Genomic DNA, 25,563 nt, shown 5'->3' on the forward strand with positions numbered 1-25,563 from the left:
CATACATACATACATACATACATACATACATACATACATACATACATACATACATACATACATACATACATACATACATACATACATACATACATACATACATACATACATACACACACACACACATACACACACACACACACAATATATATACACATATATACATACATATACATTTGAAGTCGGAAGTATACATACACCTTAGCCAAATACATTTAAACTCAGTTTTTCACAATTCCTGACATTTAATCCGAGTAAAAATTCCATGTTTTAGGTCAGTTAGGATCACCACTTCATTTTAAGAATGTGAAATGTCAGAATAATAGTAGAGGGAATGTTTTATTTAATCTTATATTTCTTTCATCACATTCCCAGTGGGTCAGAAGTTTACATACACTCAATTAGTATTTGGCAGCATTGCCTTTAAATTGTTTAACTTGGGTCAAACGTTTCGGGTAGCCTTCCACAAGCTTCCCACAATAAGTTGGGTGAATTTTGGCCCATTCCTCCTGACAGAGCTGGTGTAACTGAGTCAGGTTTGTAGGCCTCCTTGCTCGAACAAGCTTTTTCAGTCTGCCCACAAATTTTCTATGGGATTGAGGTCAGGGCTTTGTGGTGGCCACTCCAATACCTTGAATTTGTTGTACTTAAGCCATAACTTTGGAAGTATGCTTGGGGTCATTGTCCATTTGGAAGACCCATTTGCAACCAAGCTTTAACTTCCTAACTGATGTCTTGAGATGTTGCTTCATTATATCCACATAACTTTCCATCCTCATGTAGCCATCTGTTTTGTGAAGTGCACCAGTCTCTCCTGCAGCAAAGCAGCCCCACAATATGATGCTGCCACCCCCATGCTTCACGGTTGGGATGGTGTTCTTTAGCTTGCAAGCCACCCCTTTTTCCTCCAAACAACGATGGACATTATGGCCAAATAGTTATATTTTTGTTTCATCAGACCAGAGGACATTTCTCCAAAAAGTACAATCTTTGTCCCCATTTGCAGTTGCAAACCGTGGTCTGGCTTTTTTTATGGCGGTTTTGGAGCAGTGGCTTCTTCCTTGCTGAGCGGCCTTTCAGGTTATGTTGATATAAGACTCGTTTTACTGTGAAATAGATACTTTTGTACCCGTTTCCTCCAGCATCTTCACAAGGTTCTCTGCTGTTGTTCTGGGATTGATTTATACTTTTCGCACCAAAGTACGTTCATCTCTAGGAGATAGAACATGTCTCCTTCCTGAGCTGGTATGATGGCTGCATGTTCCCATGGTGTTTATACTTGTGTACTATTTTTTGTACAGATGAACATGGTACCTTCAGGCATTTGGAAATTGTGGCCAAGAATAAACCATACTTGTGGAGGTCTACAATTCTTTTCCTGAGGTCCTGGCTGATTTCTTTTGATTTTCCCACAATGTCAAGCAAAGAGGCACTGAGTTTGAAGTTAGGCCTTGAAATACATCCACAGGTACACCTCCAATTGACTCAAATGATGTCAATTAGCCTATCAGAAGCTTCTAAAGCCATGACATCATTTTCTGGAATTTTCCAAGCTGTTTAAAGGCACAGTCAACTTAGTGTATGTACACTTCTGACCCACTGGTATTGTGATACAGTGAATTATAAGTGAAATAATCTGTCTGTAAACAATTGTTGGAAAAATTACTTGTGTCATGCACAAAGTAGATGTCCTAACCGACTTGCCAAAACTATAGTTTGTTAACAAGAAATGTATGTAGTGGTTGAAAAACGAGTTTTAATGTTTCCAACCTAAGTGTATGTAAACTTTCGACTTCAACTATATATACACTGCTCAATAAAATAAAGGGAACACTTAAACAACACAATGTAACTCCAAGTCAATCACACTTCTGTGAAATCAAACTGTCCACTTAGGAAGCAACACTGATTGACAATAAATTTCACATGCTATTGTGCAAATGGAATAGAAACAGGTGGAAATTATAGGCAATTAGCAAGACACCCCCAATAAAGGAGTGGTTCTGCAGGTGGGGACCACAGACCACTTCTCAGTTCATATGCATCCTGGCTGATGTTTTGGTCACTTTTGAATGCTGGCGGTGCTTTCACTCTAGTGGTAGCATGAGACGGAGTCTACAACCCACACAAGTGGCTCAGGTAGTGCAGCTCATCCAGGATGGCACATCAATGCGAGCTGTGGCAAGAAGGTTTGCTGTGTCTGTCAGCGTAGTGTCCAGAGCATGGAGGCGCTACCAGGAGACGTGGAGGAGGCCGTAGGAGGGCAACAACCCAGCAGCAGGACCACTACATCCGCCTTTGTGCAAGGAGGCGCACTGCCAGAGCCCTGCAAAATGACCTCCAGCAGGCCACAAATGTGCATGTGTCTGCTCAAACGGTCAGAAACAGACTCCATGAGGGTAGTAATGAGGGCCCGATGTCCACAGGAGGGGGTTGTGCTTACAGCCCAACACCGTGCAGGAAGTTTGGTATTTGCCAGAGAACACCAAGATTGGCAAATTCGCCACTGCCGCCCTGGGCTCTTCACAGATGAAAGCAGGTTCACACTGAGCACGTGACAGACGTGACAGAGTCTGGAGACGCCGTGGAGAACGTTCTGCTGCCTGCAACATCCTCCACAGCATAACCGGTTTGGCGGTGGGTCAGTCATGGTGTGGGGTGGAATTTCTTTGGGGGGGACGCACAGCCTTCCATGTGCTCGCCAGAGGTAGCTTGACTGGCATTAGGTACCGAGATGAGATCCTCAGACCCCTTGTGAGACCATATGCTGGTGCGGTTGGCCCTGGGTTCCACCTAATGCCAGACAATGCTAGACCTCATGTGGCTGGAGTGTGTCATCAGTTCCTGCAAGAGGAAGGCATTGATGCTATGGACTGGCCCGCCCGTTACCCAGACCTGAATCCAATTGAGCACATCTGGGACATCATGTCTCGCTCCATCCACCAACACCACGTTGCACCACAGACTGTCCAGGAGTTGGCGGATGCTTTAGTCCAGGTCTGGGAGGAGATCCCTCAGGAGACCATCCGCCACCTCATCAGGAGCATGCCCAGGCGTTGTAGGGAGGTCATACAGGCACGTGGAGGCCACACACACTACTGAGCCTCATTTTGACTTGTTTTAAGGACATTACATCAAAGTTGGATCAGCCTGTAGTGTGGTTTTCCACTTTAATTTTGAGTGTGACTCCAAATCCAGACCTCCATGGGTTGATAAATTTGATTTCCATTGATAATTCTTGTGTGATTTTGTTGTCAGCACATTCAACTATGTAAAGAAAAAAGTATTTAATAAGAATATTTCATTCATTCAGATCTAGGATGTGTTATTTTAGTGATCCCTTTATTTTTTTGAGCAGTATATACACACACACACACACACCAACACACACAGATATACACTTAGAAAAGGTTCTATACATTTTCTTTCACTTTGAACATATCAGTAGGAAAAAAAATCTAATAATTGAATCCCTTTTTAGATTGAATTTTAAGGCAGCAAAATGTGAAAACTGTGCAAGGGGTGTGTAGACTTTCGCTAGGCACTATGTATTTGGGGTTTGATGGGGCTGCTTCAGGTGAGAGCAAAGGACTGACTGAGCCTGGTAAACCGAGTATGGTATAGAGAAGGCCCAGCCATTTTAATTTTAACCCAGCTCCTCACACCACCTGGGATACTAATCACTATAACAAATGTTATAGTATGCTGTACGAGCAGAAAGTTACACAGGTAGAGAGGCTACAGTCCGTACTTCTCATTGTCACTTGACTATCAGTATAACGTAGAGAAATCACTGAGACTTGAGTGAGCTGCACAGTCGGTAGAAAAATAATTGGAGTACAATGAACAATGCTAATAATAAATAATTTATTAATGGGATAGAAATGTAAATTATTCAATAAATTATATTATTTTGTAAGTGCTTCACAACAAAGGCAAGAACAAGGAAAATATTTGTACTTGAAAAACTGGACAGCTCCCACTTAGAGCAAATCTAAATGTACAGAATAAACACAAACAGGCTATGTAACTTATTGGAGTACAAAACTGTCCAACGCCTATAAAATAACTGTAGGGAAAAACCATTCTGGGCAGGTCATTCACATCTTAACCGGATATGAAAATAATAAAGGAATTAACAGGAAGTACAGTATTATTGATGAACATGTTATCTAATCATCATGAGAGTGCTTTTGATTATCATCTCTGCTCTTTTCTGCTACGTTGTCATCCACAGACACACAACACAAAAACATGACTAGGTTTGGACAGGAAACATCATTATTGTGCGTGACTCAGGGAAGAATACACAAGATGCACACGTCCAACTCAAATTTTTCTGCAATCTCCCATGGACATGGATGGATGACTTACATGAACATTTGAGTTAGACACAAACATCTCAAGTTAGGATTCAGCCCTTGAATTCTAGGATTTCAAGAGTTTTGGCAAAGCTAAGAAACTGCATTTACGAATAAGCCCATGTGCAGACCTCAAATCTAAATGGAAAAGTATGTAGTGTAGAATGAAGGGTGAAGTGTATCTATTTTGTTTTTCACATGTATATCCCTGTTAGAGGATGGCGTGCAACTCTGAATTAGTCCTCCTGCTTCTTGAGGAAGAACTGCAGTGCCGAGTCCCACTGGTCTCTAGGAAAGCGGTTGGATAGCTCACAGTAATCCAGCAGCTGAGACACTTTGTCTGCATGGTGACAAAGCAAAGGAATAAAAGACAATTATAATGTGTCTGAAGGAGAAGCTTCAGGATTCTTCACTAATGTTAAAGAATTCGATCAATTGATTAAAATAGTCCCAATTATGGGTGGGCCGGGCGCAGTGTGCGCTAACCAAGGTTGCCAGGTGCACGGTGTTTCCTCCGACACATTGGTGCGGCTGGCTTCCGGGTTGGATGCGCGCTGTGTTAAGAAGCAGTGCGGCTTGGTTGGGTTGTGTATCGGAGGACGCATGACTTTCAACCTTCGTCTCTCCCGAGCCCCTACGGGAGTTGTAGCGATGAGACAAGATAGTAGCTACTAAAAACAATTGGATACCACGAAATTGGGGAGAAAAAGTGGTATTTTATTTATTTATATATATGTGGACTATAAACAAAGATTCATACTTATGCACAACTACGCTAACATTTATCTACCTGCTTGTTGCGTTCTGTTGTCTGGATGGTTCTCGCTTGAGGCACAGTCCTGGAGGAAATAAAATAGGAACGTGTCAGTGATCCACAGCATTAAGGCAGGAGTACAGGTGGAGGCCAGACACCATTGTCCACCAGCTGTGAATAAATGGAAGTGTGTGTGGTTAATCTTATCCACCAAAAGATACCTCATCAGGCTTGAAGCTAACCAAACTCAGATACTAACAGATAACTTGTGTACTCCTCTGGTAAACACGCACATTATTGAAGCATGTAAAGATGTCACAATTTTTATCGGAACCATATCCTTAATACTATTAGCATTGCAAAAGCACTAGTTTTAGCTTAATCTCAGGTTAATTGTAAAATAAATAATGACACAAGGCAGGAGACACTATATATCACCCTCTATAGTGCGAGCTAATCTTAGTGTAAATAATAGTATTAGCTGGGCGGTGAGAGGGGAGGAGACAGCTTGTTTACTGGAGGCTAAACCCCTGGCAGGTAAATCCACTGAGGAAGCCATCCATCTGTGTTGGTGATAAACATTCACCGGAAGGCGACAGACATAAAAAAAAAAGAAAGACTGACTAAAGAACTGTGGGTCTATTATTTATTTGAAAAGCGTTGCCAAAACATGTATGTGTACGCGTCTGTGTTACCTGTATGAAGGTGGCCAGCAGCACACAGCTCATCTCCTGTTGCAGGATGACCTTGTTCTGGGGGTTGTTGTAGCAGGCTGAGATGAGTGAGGGGAAGAGCACTTTGATGAGGCGCGGGTGGCTGAAGTATTGGAAGGGCAGCTGACACAGTTTCTGCAGCACACTGGGCTGGCGGCCAGACTGCACTATCACCTGGAACACACGCACACACACAGAGTAGGGCCAGTCAACCAGTCAGTCAGCGGCAGTGCCAACCGTAAACTACCACCCTGCACCCCTCCCTGTAAATCTGCTACTAAAGCAACACACAAACACCCATTAGGAGGAGAACTGGAGGGCACAGCCTCCCACCACACAATTACAGGCTAAAAAACACAATGGGATGTTTTGCAAGTACAGTGCCTTCAGAAAGTATTCATACACCTGGACTTATTCCACATTTTGTGTTACAGCCGGAATTCAATTTATTTATTTTCTTCTCAACCATCTACACACAATAATGACAAAGGGAAAACATGTTTGTAGAAATGTTTGCACATTTATTGAAAATTAAATGCATAAATCTCATTTAAATAAGTATTCACACCTGAGTCAAAACTTTGTAGAAACACCTGGATTGTGCAACATTTGCCCATTATTCTTTTCAAAATTGAAGCCCTGTCAAATGGTTGTTGATCATTGCTAGACAACCATTTTCAGGTCTTGCCATAGATTTTCAAGTAGATTTAAGTCAAAACTGTAACTCGGCCACTCAGGAACATACACTGTCTTCTTGATAAGCAACTCTGTGTTTAGATTTGGCCTTGTGTTGTAGGTTATTGTCCTGCTGAAAGGTGAATTCATCTCCCAGTGTCTGGTGGAAAGCAGCCTGAACCAGGTTTTCCTCTAGGATTTTGCCTGTGCTTAGCTCCATTCCGTTTATTTTTTATCCTGAAAACCTCCCCAGTCCTTAACAATTACAATCATACCCATAACATGATGCAGCCACCGCTACGCTTGAAAATATGGAGTGGTACTCAGTAATGTGTTATATTGGATTTGCCCCAAACATAACACGTTGTATTCAGGACAAAAAGTTAATTGCTTCTCCACATTTTTGTAGCATAACTTTAGTGCCTTGTTTCAAACAGGATACATGTTTTGCAATATTTATATCTGTACGCGCTTCCTTCTTTTCACTCTGTCAATTAGGCTAGTATTTTGGAGTAACTACAATGTTGTTGATCCTATCACAGCCATTAAACTCAAACTGTTTTAAAGCCACCATTGGCCTCATGGTGAAATCCCTGAGCGATTTCCTTCCTCCCCGGCAACTGAGTTAGGAAGGACGCCTGTATATTTGTAGTGACTGGGTGTATTGATACACCACCCAAAGTGTAATTAACTTCACCATTCTCAAAGGGATATTCAATGTCAACTTTTTTTTTTTTTACCCATCTACCAATAGGTGAGCTTCTTTGCAAGGCATTGGAAAACCTCCCTGGTCTTTGTGATTGAATCGGTGTTTGAAATTCACTGCTCAACTGAGGGACCTTGCAGATAATTGTATGTGTGGGATACAGCGATGAGGTAGTCATTCAAAAATCATGTTAAACACTATTGCACCTAGAGTGACTCAATGCAACTTATTTTGTGAAATGTTAAGCACATTTTTACCCCTGAACTTATTTAGACTTGCCATAACAAAAGGGGTTGAATACTTATTCACTCAAGACATTTCAGCTTTTCATTTTTTATTAATTTGTAAAACTGTATAGAAACATAATTCCAATGACATTAGGGGGTATTGTGTGTAGACCAGTGACAAGAAATCTGTTTAATCAATTTTAAAATCAGGCTGTAAAGACAAAATGTCTTTATGAATACTTAAAATCAGGCTGTAAAGACAAAATGTAAAAATGAATACTTTCTGAAAGCACTGTAATTGCTGAGCTGTTGTTAAATGGAGGCAATGAGAAATATTAACCGTGAAAAATCTTCTGAATGAGAAAGATCTTGACTTCATTATCAAAAGATACAGGCTTTTATGTTTTACCAGGTTATAGTTGTCTCCAATTGTGCGAGTGTCATTGGGATATTGAACAGCAGACTATATTCCTGTGTGTGTGCTCTGTGCAGTTGAGGTTGAAAGGGCATGCACAGTGCAGGGGTAGGGGGAAGGGTGAGTAGACCTCCACTGTAGCCTTGCCACCACCACTTTAAGAAATGAGCAATACCATTACTGGAGTTCTCACCTGGCCGACATCCTGCTCCCCTTTACCAGAGCCCGTCAATCACACGATTACATCCGGCCCACCAATATTAAAACCAAATCCCTCCCAGCCTAGTTTGATTAGAGGGGGGACTGGTCCAAAGGAATTGGTCCTGGCCTAATGCTCAGGGCATCTCCCCAGAGCCTGGGAAGGCAAACCGGGGGGTCACCAGAGTAAATCCTGGCTGGAAAAACACCCCACTGCTTTACAGGTACAGAGACCCGGGCTGGGGCTTAGCTGAAATAGGAACCAGAAGGGCAGGGTGAGGTCTCTTGGCCACAGTGACATAAATTAAGAGGATTTACAAGATTTGGAGAATACACTAACAATACTCTTCCAATGCATTCTCTCTTTGATAATGCACTTTAAGGTTTAAGGGTAGGATAAACAAAACCATAATTCACTGCTTTTATCATTTCAAGCTGAAGCTCCTCAAAGCTGTGTTCTACAGCAGCGTTCAAACGGGCCACAGGAGATGCCTCTTCCTATTAACGTCTGTTTAAAGATTCTTTACTGACCAGCTGAAACAAACCACTGAAGAACCTTTTTAGGAGAGTTAATGCTCCCCTGGCAGTCAACTAAAGCAAATTCTCAATGAGAGAGATTAATTCACAAACATGCAGGTTCACTAGGAGGATACTGAAACACCCTGTATTTTCACATTGTCATGTAATGTTTTCACCAAAGGAATGTCTCTAGCTCCACCATAGTTTGTCCACTGACCAGAGGAAGATCTGGTTGTTTTCAAAATGGAGCTGCTTATTTTCAGTATAGGATCTAAAGTTGCAGGACTTATGCGCTAAGTTAACAAGATTCTAGATCACTGAATCAATCTTTACCGTTGCAACGCTACCCAAGGAGGAACTGGCAGAGAGAAAGGTCATACATTTGATTATGATATCCCAGGTAAAGGAATCTTTCATCAGAACATTGAAAAACACACAAACACTACAGACTAACAATTTGTTGTTGCAGGGCCAGCTGCTGGACATCATAATCCAGAGCCGTTATAGGTCTCAGAGATTCAGAAGCCAGTATCTGTGTTGGGGCCGATGCTCTAAGGAGACTCAACCCACAAATCATACAGCAATCTCATAATCCTCTGCTATACTATACAGTGTTCCAACTTCCGCCACCTAAACACATTGTCCACCCTCAAGTGCACGCTGCAGGTAGACATAAAACAAAGCCAACTGGCAGCCACAGACCAGAGGTCACTTAGTCCTAGAAAAATCAAGTCTATAGCCAACTTTCCAGGCCTCTCCAGGCGAAGAGCAATAGCAGTGCTCCAAACAGGGATAAGGCCTCCACCCAGTCTCTCCCTGTCCACTGGAAGTATCTATTCAAACCCTGACATCATAAAAGGACCAGCAAGCGTCTGAAGCCATGAATCAGTTTAACACAGACCTGTAAAGCTCAAGTGCCTGGTAGCTCTGGTGTGTCTTAACTACAGAGACCTGCCTTTTCAAACAGGCCTGCTCTTTTACGACACTCCATTACATAATCACCTTGCTGTACACCGACAACAAAGAGTGTGTAAAGTTAATGTTCCGAAACACAAACAAAACCTTGGGAATGCCCAAGTTGAATCGGAAACCAAGCTGAACAGTTCAATGCTGTACAGATGTCAGTGTAGAATTGAGAACACGCATCACACTGGCAAAAAAAGGCCATGCAAAAACCAAGGTTAGTTTGCTAGATTTGACAACTTTTAAGATCCAAAGCGATCATGTACTGTAATTCCAGAATAAACTGCATCCAGCATATCTTTGATTTGCGACACCCTCCACACATAGGGAGACCATCGTGGATGAGTGGACAGTGGCGGAGTCTATTCTGCATGCTGTCTAGACAGGCCCAGACACCTAAACTAGAGGAACCAGGATATGTCAGCCTTGGAACAGGGCCACAAATCTGAAGCTCTGGCGCACAACACAAACCAGACCTTCTCCCAAGCCTTCCTCTTACACACTGAAGTTACCCTAGTGAAGGAACTGCCCTACTGATAAGAGAGGTGGGCAGATGACATCAGAGGATACTGAGAGAGTATTTTCTGGAAGGGAAGTTAATGCTAAAAGGGCCTTTTAACAACTACCTACCACTCACCCACAGCTGATGGAAGACGTGCACTGAATGCTACCGAAATCATCTACTGACAATCAGATGACGACATGGACAAGAAGAGAAGATCCCACCCTGGCTTTTAAAATACAGGCCAAGAGTATCCATCTCCTCTAAACCACAAAAAAACATGTTATTTGCCAAATAACCTGTAATTATTCTAGATTCATCTGCCAACTGACATTGTCAACTTACTCTCGATCAGGGCTCCCCAACTGGTGGCCTGTGGGCAGAATTTGGCCCGTAGGTGACTCCCCCCCCCCCCTCGTATTTTTTGGGGACATAAAACACTATAGAAACACCAGCAAATCAACTCCAAGTGAATCTAATTTTGGAAATATTTTACAAACTCTTCTGATGCATAACAGAGAGGTATATGTGATTGTATACATATGTAAGCAAGGTTTGAAATGATTATTTTAGACAAATATCTTTGGGCTTCTTGCAGTCTCCAAATTATTTGTAATTATGTTCCGGCCCTCTGATCACCCACTCAAGAACAACAGAAAATCGTCCCGCAGCTGAATCTAGTTGATGATCCCTGCTCTAGATCTTACAGCAGATTGGTTGTGAAAGTGCCAGGGCCACAATCAAATGAATCATTATGCAAACAGAACCTTAAAAAGATCTGGAAGTTTATGGGGAAAATGTCCCCCTGAACTACACTAAAGTTAGTTAGACCTGGACTCACCCAAGATGCGTGTAAATCATCTACAAAGCTAACAATCAGGCCCTTTCCTGCCAGTCACCAGTCTGTGTGTTTACTCTGGTGTATAGTAAGACAGTGCATTGGGCTGGCTCCCAAGGTCTGCATGAGCCACACTTCACCCTGGAGGCATGGAGCATTTGGTTTCTTGGCAGTAATGGACTACTGAAGGGACGGTTTCAACATGAGTTTATGGATTACAGGCCCAGAGCTGAGAGTGGGGCTGGGGCCTGCAGGGCAGAGGAAGCGCCCTTGTACAGAATGGGAAGGACAGGGACTTGCCTGGCTGCAGATAACATTGATGTGTGGGATGTCAGTCTGGGAAGGGGCCTACTGCAGTTCACAAGCCGCCAGTTTTCTATTTTACACTAGCCTTCATAATGAACTGAAATACTGAATCTGAGTAGTAGATGCATTGCAAGTGTCAGGATGAATTAGTGTAAATTTAAGTTGATTTAGTGACATTTTATTAACCTACTCAGAAATGTCCATAGTCTGGAACCGGTCATGAAATGGGATACATTTGCATACCTTTGCATGAGTCTGCTTGTGCGTACGTGTGTGGCCATTTTCCATGAATGAGAGAGAGTTTCTTTGTAAGTTTCTTTGTAAGGCCTCAAAGCCAGGTGTCTGGGTTAAGATGTCAACAGCTTACAGCCATCATTTACTGTTCCCACATTTCAAAGAAGCTCGAGATCACCACCATGAATGATTCACAAATGAATCACTGAAGGTTGGGAAGAAAAAGATGAGCTTACATATCCGCTCAAGAGCCAAGCAATATGGCAGTTAAAAACATTTCATTTAGTCCTCTTTTTAGTGTCTGTCTATGGGTTCTCCCAAAAGACAATGAAAACATATGGCTACATGGCTCTGTGAGCTAAAACACACTTGAAGACACACAAGGCTACATATGTCACTCTCCCAATGGCTTTATGTGTGACAGGCTGAGTTATTCATACCCTCGGAGCAGGGAGAATCTCTCTCTCTACAAAGTCCTTCTTCAAAGTTCTGCGTTTTATGAGCAACATTATTTCTAGTGCACACATATAAACAAAGGCTGGTGTGCCTGTCCGCCGACAGTGAATCAGCAGTCTGTGTGACCGCACGGGTCGTGGGTCGGCCTGTTTTTGTGCTCTGCCAATGCTTACATTAGCCTGAGAAAAGCTAAAACTACTCCAAATATTTCCCTCTACTCCATCCATCCTGCTCTGCTCTGTTCCGAGCCCACAACACATGGACACATTCCAGGAACAGTGCCACTGGCCAGGATCAGCTCTGTGGAGGTCGCCAAGGATCACTTTTTATGTTTCCTCACATTTTCTCAACAGGGCTCTCACACCTATCAAAATCTACAATAAACAATAAAAGGAATTCTGCTAACAAGTCCTAAATGCTGATTTCACTCTTTGGGATGACTTTGGAGCAGTTATAGAAAAAGGCATCATATGATCGTCCTACATTTTTTAGCAGCTTGTGCCCTGAATGGAAGTCACAGGTTAAAAACTGCATTAGGGAATTTCAAATTAACAAAGTGCGCTGGTCATAAATTAATATGCAAAAGGATGCTTCTCCCAGCCAGACTGTTAGGTTAACTTTACTGAGCAAGTACAAAGCCCAATCATCTGTCACCCCCTAATTCAATCATCAGTCCTCATTCAATTATCCAATATAATATGCAAATACATCCAACAATGGCATAAAAATGCTAATTACGCACATCAGAATAATTAAATTGGATAGGAGCAGTGGAAGAGAGCTGAACTGCCATAAAGTGGAGGCAGATTCTTTAATTAGGACTAAAAGATCTTGGAAATTAGAATCTGTAATCTGCCTATAAATTGCTGCGTGGTTGACTGCGCCTGTGAAGACAAAGACCTTGTAGCAGAGGTTTGAGTCTCAAAGCTCAACTGCTGGCACTGAGGGTCAGGCTTCACATAACTAATGCCCGGCAAGTGGCCTAGGGTGGTCTAGCGGTCAAGGCCGCTGCCTCCGGTCACATGTAGAGCTGCATCATGGGTTTGAATCCAGCCCACTGCTATTTCAGCACACTTTCTTTCATCTCTATATCCAATAAACTTACAAAGACTTAAATAAATACAATAAAGCACGGACAACTGTAAGCACTGTAGTCTGCTCTTGGGCCCAGTAGACAGACTATGCATTACCAATCTAACTACAAAATAATTTATTTGAATGGTAAATCTCTAGTCTATTGATAAACTGGGTAAATCAAGATGTAGCCTAGGCCTATTCACAAGACAGGTGAATGCATATTCGATAGGAGTGAAGTGTGTGTGTGTATTGAGTTATTGAGATTGTTTTGGCTAATCTCATGGGGCCACAGATGAAAACCAATTTGAGACTTATTGTACTTATCAACAACCTGCTCCTGTTCAGTAGAGTGTGTATGCCTGCCTGTCACGTGGGAGACCGGGGTTCAATTCCCCGACGGGGAGTAAGGACTGGTTTATAAGGCATATCTAGGGTGTACAATGTAGTCCACAAAGCTAGTCCACTAAGTCCACAAAGCGGAAAATACACTTCACGCTTTCTGATATGATTTACAGCCTGTGGAGTCTCAGCTTTAGGAGTCCCGAGTGGCGCAGCAGTCTAGGGCACCTCATCTCAGTGTTAGAGGCATCACTACAGACAACGTGGTCTGATTTCAGGCTGTATCACAACCGGCCGTGTTTGGGAGTCCCATAGGGTGGCGCACAATTGGCCAAGCATCGTCTGGGTTTGGCCGGTGTAGGCCGTCATTGTAAATAAGAATGTGTTCTTAACGGACTTTCCTAGTTAAATAAAGGTTACATTTAAATTTAAAAAACATTTGAAAAATCAATCAATTTATTTTTAAGTGTGCGCTGTCTCTAAGACCCATGACATCATTCACACACACAATCAGTTCGAGGCTTGAGCAAAGATGCTATTGACTGGGAGAGATGTGAGGCGGGGGAGAGGAAGTGAATGAATAAGGTTTTTGGGGACAATCAATTTTGAAATCAGCAATATTTTGCATTATGGTTTGCATATCATCACAAACAAGGTACTAGGGAAGTGAATTGATGTTAATGCTAGATTCTCATTCTCAGTGGGGCGGCAGGTAGTCTAGTGGTTAGAGCTTTGGACTAGTAACGGAAAGGTTGCTAGATTGAAACCCCCAGCTGACAAGGTAAAAATCTGTCATTCTGCCCCTGAACAAGGCAGTTAACCCACTGTTCCTAGACAGTCATTGTAAATAAGAATTTGTTCTTAACTGACTTGCCTAGTTAAATGAAGGTTAAATACATTTCAAAATGTGTAGAATAGCATGAGTTTTGCTATAAAACTGCAAATTTTTCTCTCTGCCCCATGGCAATATGTGTAGAATTGCAGGAAATCAGCTTTAAAACAACCACAGTGTCTCTCAGCCTAATAGCAACATGTGTGAAATAGCATGAGATTAGCTCTAAAACAAATGTGTCTCTATGCCCAATGGCAAAATGTGTAACATTTTAGGGAGTCCGCTGTACTAATATTTGTTTTGGGGGGGCAGGCTAGAGCTAGCAACATGTAAGTGGAACAGGCACGGTGCTCTGGTGCTATAAGGGGACATGAGCTGCTCTGGTAGACTTTAGTAGATGACGTGAGACACATTTGACAGATGTACTGAAAAAAAAAAAAAAAAACATTCTAGTGCTGAAAAGTTTTTAATGTTCTAGTATCGATAAATGACTGATGTTTTTAATGTTCTAGTATCGATAAATGACTGAAGTTTTTAATGTTCTAGTATCGATAAATGACTGATGTTTTAATGTTCTAGTATCGATAAATGACTGATGTTTTTAATGTTCTAGTATCGATAAATGACTGATGTTTTTAATGTTCTAGTATCGATAAATGACTGAAGTTTTTAATGTTCTAGTATCGATAAATGACTGAAGTTTTAATGTTCTAGTATCGATAAATGACTGAAGTTTTAATGTTCTAGTATCGATAAATGACTGATGTTTTTAATGTTCTAGTATCGATAAATGACTGATGTTTTTAATGTTCTAGTATCGATAAATGACTGATGTTTTTAATGTTCTAGTATCAATAAATTACTGAAGTTTTAATGTTCTAGTATCGAAAAATGACTGAAGTTTCGGTCTACCGTGCAACACTAGTAACCTAGGCGCCAGGTCAGGACCCACATTACACTAGAGAAAACTGGCTGCTCCACTGGGACACAACAATGGACCCCGTTACTCTGAGGGACAATAGACAGCCCAACAGCACAGACGTGGCAACACAGGAATCGTTAAAGATTCATCTAATGATACGTTATCAGAAGCATATAAAGGAAACAGAAGTATCCTCATATGGAAAGACGGTTGCTACAGGGCCACACTGAATTCATCTTGACAAACCAATTGTCATTCATCTCATACTTCTGAAACAGAACAGACATGTGAAATGAACAGTTGTCCAAAAGCGATCCATGGTGAAAACTAAACAAATAGCATCAACACTAAAGCGGACAAACAAAGCTCATGAAAAGAAAACACACTTGACTTTACTACATACAGTGAGCTCCAAAAGTATTGGGACAGTGACACTTTTGTTTTGGCTCTGTACTCCAGCACTTTGGATTTGAAATGACACAATGACCGAAGTGCAGACTGTCAGCTTTAATTTGAGGGTTTTTTCATCCTTATTGGGTGAACCGTTTAGAAATGACAGCAATTTTTGTATATAGTCCCCCCATTTTAGGGGACTAAAAGTAATGCAGTGTCATTTTGGAGTAACTGACTGTAAATAATTGAATATGTTTCTGAACATCTACATTATTATGGATGTTAACATGATTACAGATAATCCTAAATGAATTGTAAAAAATGATGAGTGAGAAAGTTAGAGGCATAAATATCATATCCCCCCAAAATGCTAACCTCCCTGTTATTGTGATGGTGAGAGGTTAGCATGTCTTGGGGGTATGATTTTGTGCGTCTAACTTTCTCACTCATCATTATTCACAATTCATTCAGTATTATCTGTCATCATGGTAGCATCCATATGAATGTAGAAGTGTTTAGAAACATATTGTACTCTTATTTACAATAAAAGGGACTCCAAAATGACACAATACATTACTTACCATTGAATTCTATTGGGCACAAAATAATCTGAAAAACAACCAAAACTAACAGCATGTAACAAGTTTGTAGAGTCACAAACTTGATGTAGTCTTTTGCGAGCTATGAATGAGACCAAATACTTAACTTTTCACTACTTTAATACACAAAAGCACATTTTTCCAAAACCTTAGGTCCCCTAAAATGGTGGTATTATGTACAAAAAGAGCTATAATTTGACAGTCTGAACTTTAACCTCATAGTCATTGTATAATTTAAAATCTAAAGTGCTGGAGTACAGAGCTAAAACTACCCCAAAAAAAAGTGTCATTGTCCCAAAACTTTTGGAGCTCACTGTATTTTAGCACAGTTGTGTATGTTAAAACCTTTACCTGGTTGTCAGGGTGGTTGACAGTGAAGTAGCCCACACAGATGATGACTTCCTGCAGCAGCTCTTCAGAGGAGAGCTGAGAGCAGTACCACAGCAGGGAGCTCACTATGTGGCGGAAGGCAAGGGACAGCCCCTCGGCACCTAGAACAGTCTGAAACATCATCAGCAATTAAACACCACTGAGAAACCACAAACACAAAGCAGACACTAGCTAGCTAGAGACATTCACTAAAACTAACTGGATAAATGAACAATAGTGCTAAAAAGTTGAGAAATCAACACTATGCGGTTAATGTACGAGAAGCTGGATTTGCTGAATTAAAAGAGAGGAGAGGGATGGTTGTGCTTTAGCGGCTACAGACTGGTTGATTTTGTGTACAGAGACTCTGCTAGGGGGTCTCTCCCCAGCCCCAATACCAGGGGGTCCTACCAGAGGGACCCCAATCCCCCTGCAGATGAGATGCTATCAGTGGTCCACAGACAGTATTTATTAAACATGTCAGTATGACTGAGCACCACAGGGTCAGCACAGAAACAAACCACTGGAATCAGGTTGGGGTGTATGGATGAGGATTGGACTGGGGACTATGGGAGAGGAGGGGGTAAACAGTCTCCTAAACAACAGGACTTACCTGAGAGGTCCAATCCTGCTATCAGACCTGATTCTCACTCCTGTCTACACTCTAAATATAACACTCTGCATACTGTAGACATAACCATCGCCCCCAATGTAATCAGTCTTAGGACCTGGGAAGAACAGTAAGACAAACTGACCCTATATTGTGTCTGTCCATATTGTGTCTGTCTATATTGTGTCTGTCAGTGAATGAATGCAAAGGCTGAATATAATGTGTTTTGATGTGCACCAAAAGGTTGATGATTAAATGCTATGAATATTATACATTTACTTCAAAATAGACTTTTCCAGTTTGAAATCCCTCTTACCACCCCATTTGGTAGCTGATTCTGGAGCCTAGCAAAATGGGCAATGGGAAGAGGGAGCAGCTCAGCATCCACTGTAGTGCTTATTAGTCAGCACTAGTGTGGGGTAATGTGAACCACAAGGTGAAAACAACTCACAGGCCACAAAGAATCATTATTTAAAAAGTTCATAAAAATGGTACTGAAACACTTTGACTTCCAGCTGTTTTGAATAGCCTGAGCATGGCGGAGCCGAGGGAGAACGGCCTCTGTGTTAATTACCCACAGGCATTAAAATAATTAATAACTTTCCAACTTTCTCCCTCACACCTTTCTGTTTATGCTCTGCCAGAGCACAGTGAAGCTGTCATCCTCGCTTCATCACAGCTGAAAATGTATGGCCCTGGCTACAGCACTAATCACTCAGGTCCATCCGCACTGCTGACCCACTGGGCTCCTTTGAACCTCAGCAGGTGACCCCAGGTCACGGGACAGGCGTGTTTATGTCCGAGAGTTCAGCTTTATCCTAAGGAAAAATACTCCAGTCGTAATGGCAGCAGTTCTGAGAACTGGCCCCTGCTGCCCGATCAGTTACATATGGCCTTGTTGCTGCCAGGAACAGGAAGGAGAGATATTTTCAGTGCTGCTTGATGCTTGTGCACAGGGATATGGGGGTGCTAGTCAATCAAACAGAGGGGCCATAAGGTGACAAGACCCCCTATTTGGAATGTCAGTCTGTGGAATGTGTCCAGCATAATACACCTATGTAACCAGAAAGGCCAGTATATATGAAAAACCTGCACCGCAGCATCATTTATGAGATTACAGTCACTGTAATCAACATCATCTACTGGACCTGAAGGATGAGGGATTCAAGTGTGAGAATGTGTGTCTATTGTACCTCAGAATGAAGAAGAGTGTGTGCGTGTGTCATACCTGGAAGGCAGACAGGTCGAGCAGGGCGAAGCTGTTGAGGAAGCGGAGGCCTGTTAGGGCCACCTGGATGACCCCGGGGGCGTAGGGCTCCTGTGGGCTCTGGGCAGCCGGCTCAGGCAGGGAGGAGCTGTGGAGCAGGATGCAGTACAGAGTGTGCACCACACCCACCAGGTCTGTGGACTGCAGCAGGGCTGTCAGTCCTGTGGGGTCTGCACGCTTGTTGTCAAATATACTGGGAGACCTGCAGAGGATACAGGGAATATAAATAAACATGTGACATGATCATTTCATTTCTGCTCAATGAACATAGTGACAGAAATGTTATATAGGGAAATGAATTGGATCAGAGTACTCCACATTACAAGATCTCCAAACTCATTATTGCTTACTAAGAAGTAGATCTCCTTTCTACTAAAAAGCTTAGTTAAAAATATCCTTTTCATTTCATTCTATATCAAGCAGAAGTTGAATTCACAACATAGCTCTTCAGCTTGCAGCCAGCAACTGCAACGAGCTAGCCGAGCTGAGTTTGACAACAAGCTGAAAGTCAGTAAACCTGAGAAGGTGTTGGCTGCTCTCCTCACCGCAGTGGCCAGAGACCCAGGATGTAAGAGTGAAGGCAGTCTGGTCCCTGTGGCTTCTAGATTTACTCTCTAGACCAGGGCTGTCCCCTCAGATATAAATAATTGGGCCTGCCCTCTTTACCCTGCATGCCTATCGGGTCAAGTGGCTTAACTGGTTACACAGAGAGAGAAGTTGGGAGTCTGGTGGCTGTGTGTGAGAAGGTGTCTATGCTCAACTGTGCAAGTGAAAATGATTGAATAATCATGGTTAAAAAGCTTGGTCATTACCACTACAACCACAGCCAGAGATATTATTTAAATGGTACAACAGTGACACAGAAATGTGGCTCCTATCTTCACCAGTTCGGAATCTGAATTTGCTTCTCTAAGCTGGGCAGAGTGAACACAGGAATTTGGAAGTAGCTCTGACAACGGCTCCTCTGCCCTTGGCTACAGAGAGCTTCCTGGCAGCATGCTGTGTATTCAGGCACATTTAATTAAGGCACACCTTACAGGATTGAAAGCAGCGTGTTCGTGCGTCTTAGCCAGGATGCCACCCTGCAGATTAAAGGGATTGGTAACATCATCCTCCCAGTACACATCACAGGTGAGAACAGAACCGGGAAGGAGAGGTTGCTCTGCGTGCCTCAGCTGCCCTCTTCATAAGACTGGAGGCCAGTCAATGCAAACGTCTATAAATAGAGTACAAAATGTACTCTTTCAAACTAGATAAACAGCACTACATCAAAGTCAATGGCATCAGAGAAAACTCATCTCAAATCGCTCCCGTTGTTTTACATTTAGGATGCATGCAAACAGAGTTCCATGAGCTAGCGCTGACAGGAAATTGAAGAATACTCCTGCTGCACAGGCTGTGATTTGCAGGCAGAGAAGAGGCCGTTTGACCTCTGGATGGAACCCACTGTACATGCTGTTACTTGATGTTGGCCAACAGCTCTGTGTGGAAATTCGTAGCTCGGCAAGTACATGGTCTCTAATGCCAATTAAATCCCTTGACACAGTAACTGGCATGACCAAAAATATTCCAGGACCATAGTATGCATTCTCTCCAGTATAATCTCATGAACACACAGAGGAACGGGTAAGAATGGAGATAGTTGGCTGGATTAGCAGGGTGTTGATTATTACACAACATCGCTCGGTCCGCTCATTAAAGTTATGGTGCCGTGTTTTCTCACAGATATTAGGTGACAGTCTCAGCAGTACTCCCCGTGTTAGTGTGAAGCAGCTGGGCACTGTTACAGCACACAGCAGCTGGAGGGGAGAGGTATACTAGCAGAACAGCATCTACAGTATTGTACGTAAATCAGTCCTGTTGATCCTGACTTATGCCAGGTTTTGACAACAGACCTGAAATATTTGAGCTAAAATACATCTGTCCTAATTCAAACTGTGACAGGACAGATACTAAAGGGATCTGATGTACCCATATGACGCGCGTCTAACTAGCAGGGCAGAATACCTCTACTAAGGGTCATGCTATCTTTGTCAGTATTGCGTCTCAGTCTGTGTGCTTAGCCTCTGTCAGCGGCGCCACTGAGGCTCTCTTGGGGGTGGTCACAGTGACACACGTGGGTGGGTTTCCCCCAGTGTGCTGGAGGCAAGGGTTTATGGTGAGTGACAGAGCACTGGAGTCAAGTAGATGCCTATCTCCATCAACAGTAACGATGGCCTCGCCAGCGCTCAGACTAAAGGAAACCACTGAGTGCGATTGAAAAGTAGGCTGTGTATTTGTTTGGGTTCCAACAACCAGTCTTTATGGGACGGAGGACTTAAAAGATTCAATAGTGAGTCACGCCTGCCATTAGATTTCTGAACTGCCATGTGTGAGGGCTCTGGGAGTGACACGCCAGGAAAATTACCTCTCATCCCAATGCCAACAAAAGGAGATGATCGTGGACTTTAGGAAACAGCAGAGGGAGCACCCCCCTATCCACATTGACGGGAACGCAGTGGAGAAGGTGGAAAGCTTCAATGTTCCTCGGCGTGCACATCACTGACAAACTGAAATGGTCCACCCACACAGACAGTGTGGTGAAAAAGGCGTAACAGCACCTCTTCCACCTCAGGAGGCTGAAGAAATTTGGCTTGGCACCTAAAACCCTCAAACTTTTACAGATGCACAATTGAGAGCATCCTGGAAGGATGCATCACCGCAAGGTATGGCAACTGCACCGAACGCAGCTGCAGGGCTCTCCAGAGGTTGGTGCGGTCTGCCCAACGCATCACCGGGGGCAAACTACCTGCCTTCTAGGACACCTACAGCACACGATGTCACAGAAAGGCCAACAACCACCCAAGCCACTGCCAGTTCACCTCACTATCATCCAGAAGGCGAGGTCAGTACAGGTGCATCAAAGCTGGGACCGAGAAACTGAAAAACAGCTTCTATCTCAAAGACATCAGACTGTTAAATAGCCATCACTAGCACATTAGAGGCTGCTGCCCTATATACATAGACTTGAAATCACTGGCCACTTTAATACTGTTTACAAATTTTGCATTACTCATCTCATATGTATATACTGTATTCTATTTTACTATATCTTAGTCTATGCCGCTCTGACATTGCTCGCCCAAATATTTATATATTCTAAATTCCATTCCTTTACTTTAGAATTGTGTCTATTGTTGTGAAATTGTTAGATATTGCTACACTGTTGGAGCTAGAATCACAAGCATTTTGCTACACCCACAATAACATCTGCTAAACACGTGTATGTGACAAATAACATTTGATTAAAAAAAATTCTTCACAGGGATGTCTGGAGAGGAGGGTCATAGAGGAAGGGAGACGGCTGCCACCCACCGGCCAGTTACAGCGAAGCACAGCTTACACATGGCGTGCAGCAGAGCGGTAGCCTGATGGAGGAAGGTGGACATCTTGGGGCTCTCGTCCACTGGGCCCTGGACAGACAGGAAGCAGCCGTACAGCTTGTCAATCAGACCCATGTTCACCACATAACTGGGGGAGGGACAAACACAAAAGGAGGATAAGAGTAAATTCACAGGAAATAAACAACAAATTACTAAACCTTGACAATGAAATATTTGATGTCATTCAAGAAGTGTCTCTGTGACATATGTTTTATCCTAACAAAGGCCCTCACTGAGTGCAAATCACCGGCAGCACAGTTGAAATGTGATCTCACCTAAGCCCTCTATACTCCCTGTTATTAGTGTGATATCACCAATTTGTCTTGCCAATGACAGGTCTCATGATCATGTTCCCTCTACTATCTCAGCAACAAAATCACTCGTAACAGCATCCTTACATATACATTTGAGTAATTTAACAGATGCTCTTATCCAGAGCATACATTTTCATACTTTTTCTGACTCCAATAAGTCATTAGAAGGTGGTTGTGCCCCCCTGTGCCAGCCCAGAGCTAGGCCCCTGACTGTCTACTGACCTGAGGCTGCCTCACAGCTCAGGTATGCCTTTCCCACCCCGCTCAGCCCTACCCGCTATAGGGGCCGACAGGGAGGCTCAGCAGTCAATCACAAGACCTCCCAGATGTACCAGATAGTTCAGTCCAGATTCAGGAAGCCTGCCACTGTTCTACACTACATGAGTTCATTCCTTACCCTCTCAGGCTCCGCTTAGCTTATTCCCTCAACTCGCTCCCTCGTTCGCATACCTTTTTTTGTTGGGACTGTCAATCAAAATGGGCTCCTCAAGGCAGGTAATTCCTATTTTTTAAACCTCCACAATAGGTCATCTGACACTTGAACCACGGCCCCTTGTTATGACTTCATCCTCTTCCACAACTTCACTAGAGCTGAAAGGAGCTTTCCACGCACAGTTGTGCACAATGCCTGGTCCAAAGTCTGTTTGAAAAGCTGTTCAGTCTTGTCCCTGTGTGTTTCAACTTATGACCTACATGCATCTGTATGTTTCTGACACTGGTAGGAGATAAGTATGGTACAAAGCCTGGTGAGTGATTGGTAATGAGAAATGAAGACTTAGAAGGGGAATGCTGATGTTCACTTTCTGTGTGATCTACAGTTCACCATAATGAAGAAAAAAAAAAGTGTTGCTGAAGTTACCATCTTTTTGATCTTATTTCCTCCCTACCATCACATACATAATTTGAGGCAGAGGTGGTAAATCTTTCATTGCTTGCAGGGATTACTAGTCTGACGACACCATTTTTCTCAGGCTCTCCCTTGTCTCCAGGGTTACGACTGGGTCATAGTATGAGTGTTAGGCCTGGTGCAGCTGCTCTGGTCAGATGAATCATTGGCTGTGGGAGGGATGATGTGAAGACTCCACTCTTCCCGAAGGTCTGGGCCTGCCTTTCCTCACCGCCCCACAGTGCCTGGACAGACACAGCCCCTGCTACTCAAAGGCCACGCTCAAGAGGATGTTGCAAACTTTCAGGAGTGTTCTTTGTTTATGTTGCCTCAAGTAAAAAACATGACATATTACTTTGCCGAGGAGTTTGATCCAGAACGTGTGAAAAAGTAGTTTTTGGACAGATGCCAGAGGACACCCTCTCTCACCCTCACTCCAAACCCCTGGCAAGAACATTATCTGACCTTTTCTAAGGGAGCTGACCTTTTGTAGTAATCTTTTCAAAGAAAGGCTATTTCTGATAGTAAGTAAGTTGGCTTAATTTCAGTGGTTCCCCAGATCAACCCTAAAGGAGAAAGTAGAGATAGGACAGAGGTGTTGTAAAAGGGAGGAGGGCCGTAGTAGCGCAATGTGTGGTTTGAGAGAGAGGAGGAAGAGCTTACCTGATGAGGTCATGGGCCCGGGTGTTGAATGGCTCCATAGGGGAGGTCTTGGTCTTGGTGTCTGGTGATAGGATGCGAGGGGCGTCTCCGCGGCCACACTCGGGAACATAGGGAAGAATGAGACTCAGGATGGTAGCGCTGGTCTGCAGCAGGCCGGTGGTCAGCCCCTCAAACACCTGCTTGTTCACACTGCGACCAAAGATGGACTTGTCTTCATCTGGGACGAACAGCTGAGAAAAAGACAGTGTGGTCAGTCAAGAGTTCCGTAAACCTCTATGTCACAGTACAGTCTGTACCAGTAGCTCTATACCTGCTCTTTCGAGCTAGCTTGTATCACATACAGCCTTGGCTTGTCCTTGTCAAGTCCTCTGTCAAAAAAATAATCTTGACATTGATCGATCACAGTGCAAAACTGACAGTGTCCCAGGCAGTCACAGTATCCACCAACAGCAGAGTTCAACAGAAGACCAGCTCATTGCAACCTCAGTTTGACTTCTACAACACAGGCCAAGGCCATTTGTATTGGTTGGGATCCTGATACGGCATGGGATAAACAACAACACAAGTGTTATTGTATAATTCATCAGGTGTGGGTCATACGTCGGTGGTTAACAGTCAGTGTGACATGGTTACTGTTGCCGTGCCAGACTACTGCTGCTGCCATATGAGAGGTCTCAGAGGTATTCCCTCCCTGGTAACAAGGAAAGACAACCGGATAATGAGATTGTAGAGAAAACCACTGGAACTAACACAGGGGGGTGTTCTGTGTTCACCATCATCTGTGATATTAAACCAAATGCTCCCCTTACCCATGCCTCATATACATAGACAGGCTGATAGAAATTGCAGGGGGATGTGTCTCTGACATGTGTCATATTTTCATGTTAGTTATCCCAAACTCTTTATTACCAGAAGAGCACAAGCATCTGAAATATTCCAAGAAATGTTTCTGAAGATATATTAAGAGTCTCAGGGTATATAAAGACTCAGGTCATGGTGTTCTGGTGACAGGAGTGTATATCCCCTTTTAGTTCAGTGACATTTTTGCATGTGTGTGTGTATATTGAGGTTAAGGTTTAGTTTTAGAAATAAGGAGAAGGTCAGGTAAAATGTCTGAACCATCTCATTTAAATTAATGGTTAGGGCAGCATGCTGACAGCGTTAGTAAATCCACCAACATTCTCCACAAATCGAATTAAAGAGGGACAAGCACAGACGCCGGCACTCTACCTCCACCCACTTCCAAACACAAACACACACGCACACACACACACACACGTTCTTACGCAGACTATTCATGAGCCCCATGTTCGTCAGTGTCCAAGACGTCTAAATAAGTTAACGTTGTCCTGTTTAACATGTCAGTTGTCAAAGCAGCTGTGGGGATATACGTTTTATATAATCTGAAGCATACAGACTAACCTCCCCCTCCGTGCCCTCAGGAAACATGACTGCTTTGAATTGGAAGTCAGGGCTGGAGAAGGAGTTCATAGAGTTATAGAGTTCATGCATGTAGCAAAGCCCATGTCTTTGTCTTGTCCGGTCTGTGCAGTCACCACCATTAGATGTTTACAGTCTCTGAAAGAGTGCTAAAGGTTTTGGACTGACATATAACCCATCCACCATACTGCCTGCTTCAATTTCTCATTCCCTAAAGCCCAGAAGTATCTGTGTGGCTGAGGTGGTGGCAGGGCCAGGATTTGTACTGTAGCGTGGGTCTCTGTGTTTTATTAACACTGTGCCAGGAAGGAACAAATGTTGGCGATGTGGCCATGGTTTTTCAGCACTCACAGTGTTGCATATAGTCAGGAGAATTTACATAGACAGAGACATTGGGAGGGATTCATTAAACAGCTTGGTCCTTGGGAATACGATCTACAGTTCTGATCATGCCATTCAACCTTCGTAAGTATTACACAACGTTCAGGGACTTACGTTTCCATACAAATAACATATTTGAATAATACATGCGTTGTTTAAGTGAACATACATTTAATGTAATG

At 43.1% G+C, this 25,563-nt stretch overlaps 1 protein-coding gene across 5 annotated transcripts in view; it reads right to left on the bottom strand.

The window, feature by feature from the left end:
- Positions 1-3,850: 3,850 nt before the first annotated feature.
- scaper (S-phase cyclin A-associated protein in the ER) overlaps positions 3,851-25,563 on the bottom strand; it is a 127,511-nt gene continuing 105,798 nt past the window's right edge. For all 5 annotated transcript variants that reach the window (XM_031801399.1, XM_031801397.1, XM_031801400.1 and 2 more), the window contains 7 exons: positions 23,561-23,790; positions 21,630-21,785; positions 18,237-18,477; positions 16,381-16,530; positions 5,811-6,002; positions 5,152-5,200; positions 3,851-4,701 (listed from right to left, as the gene is read on the bottom strand). In XM_031801399.1, coding sequence (XP_031657259.1) covers positions 4,598-4,701; positions 5,152-5,200; positions 5,811-6,002; positions 16,381-16,530; positions 18,237-18,477; positions 21,630-21,785; positions 23,561-23,790 — 1,122 coding nt within the window. In that variant the 3' untranslated portion in view covers positions 3,851-4,597. The remainder of the gene's footprint in view (positions 4,702-5,151; positions 5,201-5,810; positions 6,003-16,380; positions 16,531-18,236; positions 18,478-21,629; positions 21,786-23,560; positions 23,791-25,563) is intronic.

Source organism: Oncorhynchus kisutch, linkage group LG22, assembly GCF_002021735.2.
Source record: "Oncorhynchus kisutch isolate 150728-3 linkage group LG22, Okis_V2, whole genome shotgun sequence".
Lineage (NCBI taxonomy): Eukaryota > Metazoa > Chordata > Actinopteri > Salmoniformes > Salmonidae > Oncorhynchus > Oncorhynchus kisutch.